At 35.6% G+C, this 8,961-nt stretch overlaps 1 protein-coding gene and 2 long non-coding RNA genes across 3 annotated transcripts in view; 1 reads left to right on the top strand and 2 right to left on the bottom strand.

Moving 5' to 3' along the window:
• Positions 1 to 8,961, top strand: part of LOC136812806 (uncharacterized) — an 88,080-nt gene that overhangs the window by 62,138 nt on the left and 16,981 nt on the right. The gene's annotated exons all lie outside the window — the stretch shown is intronic.
• Positions 1 to 8,961, bottom strand: part of LOC136812802 (uncharacterized) — a 28,090-nt gene that overhangs the window by 12,283 nt on the left and 6,846 nt on the right. The gene's annotated exons all lie outside the window — the stretch shown is intronic.
• LOC136812801 (SEC14-like protein 2) lies at positions 464 to 1,771 on the bottom strand. Its single transcript, XM_067069325.1, has one exon. It carries the CDS (start codon positions 1,607 to 1,609, stop codon positions 566 to 568), a length of 1,044 nt encoding a protein of 347 aa, XP_066925426.1. The 5' UTR covers positions 1,610 to 1,771; the 3' UTR covers positions 464 to 565.

Raw genomic sequence — 8,961 nt, 5'->3', positions numbered from 1 at the left:
GTAGGAATTAGAGTTCAGTTTTATTTTCCGATAGAAAGACGGCTTTTGCATGTCTGTGACAATGTTTAATTATCTCTCTGTGTGTTAAATGAAGAGTCCTAGATACAAGTCCTAAATAGAGCTTTCAGAAATTAGTTTGAATGCAACGACTACCTCGCTTTGAAACCATTACCAAGGTGATTAAATCTCTTGAGTCTTCAAGTGTTACTTTTGTAAATAGAGAAAACGTCTTACGAACTTCTTTGGGATATCAATTATCATAGCAATATTTTGAAAACGAGGTAAGCCTTGCTCATGACGTAATTTATGAAAAGGTATATACCTGGTTCCTACATATTCAACTATAATTAGCCTAAAGATTAAGATAAATAAATAAAAAAATTGAAACAATACATAATATATCTGTTGATATGCATAACTGCTTAAGCCATTTGTCCAGTTTAATGTTTACAGTCACTAACGGTTGGCATGTAATGTGAATTGTTTGCAAGATAATCTTCATTCATTCACCTATTCATATTCTTAATATAATCCATTCATTCGCCTATTCATTTACTCGTCCTGTCTACTCTTTGTTGATTTCACTGATCTCCTCATAAACAGGATCATTATTGGAACTTTTCTCCACTGTTTGAATCTCACCATTCGCCTGGTCGTTTCGAATGTTGTAAAAAAGTTCTTTATCTCTGATCCAACTATAGGCGTTGTTGAAGACGAACACATAAACGCCCTCTTGAGCACCCTCTATGACGCCCTCCTCCATTAAAATATGCGACTGTTTCCGCGATTTTTCGATCACTTCTATGACGTCACCAGAGTCTTTTGGTTTTAGGGAAACTGAAAACTCGATATCGAAATCAGAGGTGACAAACTGGTAGTTAAGTTTGCTACCAGGTTGAGAGACTTCCACCTCTATCTCTATTTTGTTTCCCGCCTTGATAACAGTAGATTTGAATTCCGCTTGTTTCACCTTCTCCGATGTGTAAAAAGACGTCGGAACCTCCCCACCGTATCCGATGTGTTGCTCACATTTCTCGCTTCCACTTTCGTCGACAGCGGTACCACCATAATACACCGGTATTTGATCGGGTTCGATATGCTTTTGTAAATACTCTTTCCAGTTACTCCCAACCACTTTGATTTTCTGCTTCGTTTCTTCTTTCAAAAACGGTTTCAGTAGCGAAAACAAGACCGGGAAAATACCGGGTGTCCGGATTACAACAATACGTTTCCGTAATGCGGGATAATCCTGGTCATACATTTGAACGGTTGCCTTAAACAAATCGAGTCCTGGTTTCCATAAATGTTTACGACCCCCTCCATGAGCATCTAACACTAAAGTAGAATATTGTTCTATGGTTTTGTTCAACTTTTTCTCTTGCTCAGCGCAAACAGATTTTGCATCTTCGCAATGTCCTCGTTTATATTTCATCACTTCATCAGCTTTCACGCTGTGTAAAACGCCCCAAAAATCCACTTGGCCGAGCGGCTCCCAAAACACCGGTCGTCCATCACGATCAAAACCGTAAAAACCACCAGGGTAGTATTTCTTAAGGAATGCTTGAGGTTCCATCGCTCTCTCTTCGCTACTGTTCGTCGAATCAGTCATCCCAAAAAATACAAAAAATAGTTATGTAATATGATGCAGCACACCACTGATAATACGATTTTGTTGTTTTGATTTTGATTTAATGATAGGAATAACAGAGTTTCTAGAGTGAGCTATAACGACCTGTTATTATTATACTAAATTAAAATTCAGCATCTCTCGAACTCTCTTCAAAGCTTTGACAGTCAGCAAGAAATTCTCCGTTCAGTCAGTTCTCAATTTTCTTGCATCGCCCCATTACCAATTATTCAAAGAATGTCTCAAGAATAATAAGATGGAGGAGTTATTAAAAAATTATATTGTTCGTGTCGTTATCTGTAATAACTGCCAATCTTTTGTTTTTATTTCAAACAATAAATCAATTAATTAATACCGTATACCGGTCGGTATCTCAACTCGTCCGGTAATGCCGAAACTTGAAAAAAAAACAACGAGTGAATTTTCGGTTTACTTGAAGTTCTCCAGAAGCACACATATTCCGGGGGGAGAAAATTGATGCACTGATACCATCATCAATAATTATATCTTTTGGTTTCTATAAACCGCGCGTTGCATTATAGAATTTTCCTTAAACAGACTATACTTTCATTCAACAACTCAGATAGTTATCTCTAAATCGGACGAAATTACATCGGTACCGCAAAGTAATAGTTATAATAACTACGGCTACCATTTTGAATTTGACCCAGTAGCAGAAAGAAATTTTTCGTCTACATTATTGTAATTTTCTTCTTAAATCTCATTACAGTTTTATTTATTCCTGTTATAGACTTTTCAATAAATGGCAACATAGGGTTTAGCATCAAAAATAGACCACATATATAGCATATAAAAAACACGAGAGGAAAAAGACAACCGTGTAACCATGGAGACAATTTTGGAATAGGTATCAACACAGCATGCTGTGGTAACCGACTGGTTCTGTTCCCCAGTTTATTAGTAATAAACGAATCGAACCACCAAAAAATCAAAGTTGAACTCTGTATTTGGAGAGAATTGATCTAAAAATAGTTCAACTGTATTTTCATTAGTATGCATGTCAAGGCAAAATTGATCTAAATTTTAGGTCCCTTGAGATGATTATCGTCAAAAAGGTTTGTTTTCATGTCAGCATGGGTGTAACTTTCATCCCCTCCAAAACATAACATTTTTCGTCCTTCATTTATTTAAGTCAGAATTCAGATGATTGATTTAACACCAGCTTAATTTACAAATTGCAGACCAAAATGATGAAATTTGCCCCTGACCTATGAAAAGAAAAGAAATCCAGACTGTACTACGTAGATAAAATTTTCGTGACTTCTTTTTTATTCATTCTTTGTAAAGCATTTCACAAAGTGATCTTTCCAGTTTTTTATGATTTAAAACAGCAATCAACAAGTCAACGAGATCAGCTTCCTTTTGAACTTCAGAGTGGCAAAGGAAAAACAAAATCAACTTGCCCCACATGGTCGAAGGTGTTAGAGGTGACACAAAGTTTAAAAAATATTATACGTGCATCCTTTCAAGTTGTGAACACGAGAGAAGAGCACGATGGTAAACATCAGACCTTTAAAATGTCGGTACATGGGGGGGGGGTTGAGAATATAGTTTCCGGGGGGTAGTGAAAAATCTACAAAATTTGCCTTGTCCAGGGGGGGGGGTAAACTTGATCTGTTTGAGGATAGTTTTGATAGTCCATCGAGTTAAAAGTCACTATGTCCGGGGGGTTCAATTTTTTTTCTGGAAAAGCCCATTAGACCTTTACTACTGGGAAAGTTTTCTGCTTATTTTTTACCTAAAGACCCCATGCCAAAGACCGAGGAACACGAGTAGAGATCGAAAACATTGATAGAGAACGTTTGTTTTTTGTTAGGTCACTTGAAATTCAATTTGGAGTCTTATTAAAATGGTAGGATAGAACTTTCCACGCACCTGACGAATCATGCGTCACAGATCGACTGTGTAATCACAGGCCCAAAAACAAACATAATTTGTCAAGTCAGAGAGATATTTGTAATGTCTTTTTTATATTTAAACAAATAATCAGTCTTTTAAGCAAAAATTCAGTCGACTGGAAACCAATCCAAAACTTCAAAGTAAAGGAGTTTCTACGCTTTCAAGAACAGAGAAACGCTAGGGAAACTCAAAGTTTAAGAAGCGATGGCCAAGTAGCCTAAGGCATTAGCGCAAAGACCAGGGATTCTGAGTTCGAATCCCCTGCTCCTTCCCATGTTTCGTTCAGCTCATAGATATGGAAATCTGTGAAAACAATCAAAAGACTGTCTCAGAAGACCTCCTTACTGGGCCATCTAGTCTGAATCGCAGACCTCTAAAGAAATACATCCTATAAGAAACTTTTTTCGCTAGAGGATGAGCAGAAGCCTAGGATCTATCTAGTTACGATCCGTAGAATCCAGGAAGGTAAAATGTGCATGCGTCAATTCAAGTAATTCTGAAAGAGGATGAGGGGTTGATTGGTCATCCATACGTATAACGGACAACCATGGATTGATGAGAAAGCAATTTCAACGTCCAAATGACGAAACATTGTTTTTCTTATGTTCAGTCACTCTTGTTGAAATCTAACACCTTTGATATTATAATGTATAGGAACATTTCAAAACTCTTGTTTCTTGTGGGAAAGTTGAGTTCAAATGCTAATAAGAATATTGGTCATTTTGGATCATAGTGTCATGTATACAAGGGCAAGATTTCCACCAACAACTCATGTCACAAAAGAGTCAACAGCCGTAAAATTCAGAACTCACAACATGATAATGCATACGATAGCGGATACAAAAATTCAGACACTTGTTGGAAAAATATGATCTGGTTCCTCTGAGAAAAAGAAGACTTATATAAAAGACTTCTATAGTTTAGTTATAAACCAATGGAGTTTGTAATTGAGACAGGGGAGGGGGTGTTCAACAGGAAAACGAATGAAAGACTGGCTTCTTCAACAGAACTTCAATCGATAGAATTCATTAGTAACACACACACTCTCTCCATGACGAGTATCACCATAAATTTCTGAAACGTAAGATTCGTCATTTGATCCTTCAGTTGAAAGTGAGAAGCTACTCAAACACGTCAGTCATGATTTCTCAACATTTATATAGGCGTCAATCGCACGATCGCGTTTTTACTCTCGTTTTACTTTTATAATGTGGAGATGAACCGTTTAAAGTCTTTGGATGGTTTAGATTCACTTGAATAGATAAATGGTGTAGGCTTGATTGTTTTAGGGAAAGACACATTTGGCGATTTTGTAATGGGCTTCTGGCGGACGGCAGACGAAGAGGGTTCCTCCAACGTTATATGGACGTTGTGGACGTTAGGTTGACGTTGAGGCAACTTTGGTAGCCAACTGAGAAAGACAAAGAAAGCGCTGAAATAGCGTATGGGTTCAAATTTACAAGGTCATCTTAGGAAAGTGCTCGAGAAATGACACGACTCTGTGAGGAGACAAACTGGTCTTAAAGTAGAAGAACTTTTAAAAAAATCATATAATACCTTTCTAGGTGGTAGGCAAAGTTGTGGCCTCTGGATGGACGTTATTCACTTTAGAGTTTGGTTAAGAGCCATAGGCTTCAACATATTTACTACGGATAATTAAAGCTTTGATAATCTCCGAGAGCAATTCAAAAATATATTTTTATAAAATAAGGATCAAAGGTATTCAAAAATACCTCCGGATCAGTCTTAAACTTAAAAATAACAATCGTCGAGACTTAACAGATTTAGAGGGTTGAACAGAAGGAGTGAAGGAGGGCATCAATCACTACTGAGTGTTATACAAAGACCTTAAAAGTTAGGCTTTAACCTTCATTATATACACGTTTTTTTTATAAGAACATCCAAAACTTTTGAAGCCTTCGGATTTTCCGGATTTTCTTAACCTTTTGAGCTTTGAGTCTAAAAATGTTCTTAACATGTTCTTATTTTCGCCATTTTTTGACCATTTTTACCCATTTTCCTAAGAAATCGGGTGTTTATGAGTCCATAAAGCCTGAAAATGTTCTTAACTTGTTCTTAACATTTTGGCAATCGAAGCCTTATGTTTTTATAAAAAAACGTGCACACAAAACACCAAGCTGGAAATTAACAAATATAATCGCACGATGGGTTATTTTTTCTTATTTGGCACGCCCTCAAAGAGAGCAATTAATCGTTAATTGCATCCTGTAGAGAGCAATTAATCGTTAATCACACTCTCCAATGCCGCGCCAATGTTTACAAAATTGATTTTAGTGTTTTTTCTTACTTTTTTTTTGCATCGAACGTTTTAATTGCATTCGAAATTTATTTTGTGAGAAAAAAAATCAATAAACAACAATAAAAGAAAGACATAAAGAGAAGAAAAAAATATAAAACTCTCAGTGTAATTTCTGTAATTTACTTTTCTAACTGGGAAAAAGTAGTGAAAGCCATTGTGCGATTAGCTCGTAATCACATAATAACTCGTACAATTCAAAAATCGCACTCGTGATTTTTTTGTTTCAAATTTTCCTCGTCCTTTCGGACTCGGAAAATTAATAACAAAAAAATCACTCGTGCAATTATATTCGAATTGCACTCGTTATCATGTGATTACATATACGAATCATCAACCCGACAAAACTAAATTTTCATCAAAAGTGTCACAATTCGGTTACCGTAAAATATTTTGATGTGTTCCTTAGTAATCAAAACGAGCAAACAAGCAAACAAGAAGTGTATGTTGTTTTAAATAAAGTTGAAAGAATAGTCTTTTGTTTCCTTGACAAAGCAAATGTTACCGAAATATTGACAGAAAGTCGACTTTGTTTTCTTTGGATAGTCAAATCACACTTGGTATCAAATGGACGGTTGGTAGCCTTCAAACAAACAAAAGATGAATATTTTTCTCATCAGGGGACTGTTCTGAGTGAAGGATTAGTCTGTGGTTGTGCCAATGGTTGACGGTTGTCTGGTATGGATGGAACCACGTATTTTGATGACTTTTAAATGATAGGTTTTTACGGTAGAATAGAGAATCAGAGCATGATATTGAGCCGTAAATCCATGATCTAGATTGATCAATAAGTGAAAAGATGAGGACAGAAATTTTCAGACAAATTCTTTCTATGAAAGAATTTTATCAAAAGTTAGAAAAGTGCCTTGATTTTTATGTATTTCGCGCCATATAATCCAATTTCTCATCGAAGAGAGAGAAAAATGTGACTAGCTCGAAGTTAGTTTAAATCCGCAATGGAGTGTCTGGGAACATTTAACTGTGCAATACAACTGTAGAAAGTTATGTCGTACGTTTACATAACTGTTGGTATGTTCTCACTTGTTTGGCTTTCATTGACAAAATAGAGACGATTTTGAAAGGTTTTTCTGTGCGTTTGGTAAGAGTGGGTTGTAGAATTTGTGAAATATTTTGCACATGTTTTCTTGGAGTTTGTCATGAAGAGGAAAAAGAGTTTGGTCGTGCGCAACTTTTTTACTACTAAAAGTTATTTTCTTATAGCGTTCAATTTAAACACGGGGAAAGAGGCGGGAAAGAGGCGGGAAAGAGGATTTCTCTCAGCGAATGGTGTTGATTTCATTTCAAATCAGGTTTTGAGGTAAGAAAGAAATGGAACATCATATTTTATTGAGTGACAGGATATTTTTCTTGGTGTGGTTAACCCTGTTTCGTATAACGTATTATGGTTGGGTAGAATCTGGTAGAATCACCGTTTCAACACATGTACGTTCGTTGTAGCACATCTTGACTGGACGCTGAGACTCAAAGTTTATTAAAGCTAATTTAAAATTATTAAAACCTAGATTTTCCTAGATTCAACGATGTGGAATATATCGAATTTATAGATCGATCCTTTATTTTACTGGCTATGTTTGTATACTTTGAAATTTGGTTTTTATTGTATTGGTAACTTTTTAAGGCATCTGATAGACGGAGGTCAGGTCTAGAATGAGAATATTTTAGCCGGATGAGACAAAGTGTTAGAAAAGGAAACTCTCGGGTGGAAAATTTTTGAAAAGGGCAAAAACAAAAAGACTTATGGAAATATTCAAGGCACTTATTTAAGAAAGCTTATTTCATGTACCTTATTTAAACTAGATGTTGTTATGATGATGGCTGGTCTATGCAAAATTAAGTATACTATTCACAATTTAAGTGAATTAGCTCTTGTCGGCTTCTTATTCAACTATTTTTTCGTTTTTCATTCCTACATAGAGTAAAAACAAGGAGTTATTGCATCATGTTTAAGATCTGGAGATCTTTGACTGAAAACTTGACCCCAAGGATTAACTTTACATCATTAAATCAATCAGCCTCGATATTAAAAAGTTTTAAATCTGAGCTTTTTTCTTGGTGGTTATATAAACTCTTACAGAGAAAAAACTTTATGTGATTTGGTACCTTTTTGAGACCTTTGAAAGGTGTAGATGGACCCTTACCCCTCACATTCATATACTTTATACACCAACCTTTTTTATTAGGGACCATGTCTTGACAAGGATTTTTCCATTAGGCTGTTTACCTAGACAGGAAACCTAAGTTTATTGACTCAAGTTCTGATGTGGTATAAATCACAGCCTAACGGAAACATATCAGATTCGAGTCCAGATCTCTTGTTACCAGACCTCCCCAACAAAAACACATCCTTAGATTGTCTGCTAAAGGAGTCTTAAGAATCGTTATGAAGTATCAACCATTGTTAAAACTGTCAAGATTTTTAAAGCACGCATCAAAGTGTCAAAAAGTCCTCCTGTTTTTTTGTGTATGTGTCTACGCGAAAATAAATTCAATGTTTGTGTGGTAAGCCTGCAAAGAAAGGAGAGCAAAGTCACATGACAGTGTTTTGTTTGAAGAGTTGACCTTAAGAAAACATTCGCTCTATTCAATTCTAAAGAACATACTTTACAAGAACCTTTCCTGCTTAGCATCCTGTCCTTGACTTTTTTTCCTTCCCAATTTCAGAGGGACCATGATTAGTTTTTGAACCGTGTTGGTATGTTGATCTGAGGGATGCGTACACAGGCGAGGCTTTGCTAAAATTTGCGTTACAAAATTCAGATGAATGAAAATTATTTCGAATTTTTTTATTGGAATGAATGAGAAAACCATTCGAGTTGTTTTCTTAGAAAATACTGTTAGATTATACTGTTTGAATTTTAAGGATTGAAAGGAACTTTGGCATAACTTTTACTGTTTTGATAATGTTCTTTGAGAGATTAGATTTTAATTTTAGAAGCATCTTTAGATTAGTAATAAAGTTAATGTTATTGTAAGCGGGGTTAATCTTGAATTATAAATCATTTCGATTGAGATTTGGCGGCGGATGATTAATGGCGTTTGATAATTGCAAGAGATTGATTACTAAAAATCTAAGTTT

This window comes from Clytia hemisphaerica, unplaced genomic scaffold, assembly GCF_902728285.1.
Source record: "Clytia hemisphaerica strain Z4C2 unplaced genomic scaffold, Clytia hemisphaerica genome assembly, whole genome shotgun sequence".
NCBI lineage: Eukaryota > Metazoa > Cnidaria > Hydrozoa > Leptothecata > Clytiidae > Clytia > Clytia hemisphaerica.
Note: the sequence above shows the minus strand (reverse complement) of the source record. Positions and strands in the feature narration are given on the sequence as shown.

What these genes read in the sequence shown, in the direction of transcription:
- LOC136812801 (XM_067069325.1), bottom strand. Translation starts at nt 1,609, where the DNA reads ATGACTGATTCGACGAACAGTAGCGAAGAGAGAGCGATGGAACCTCAA.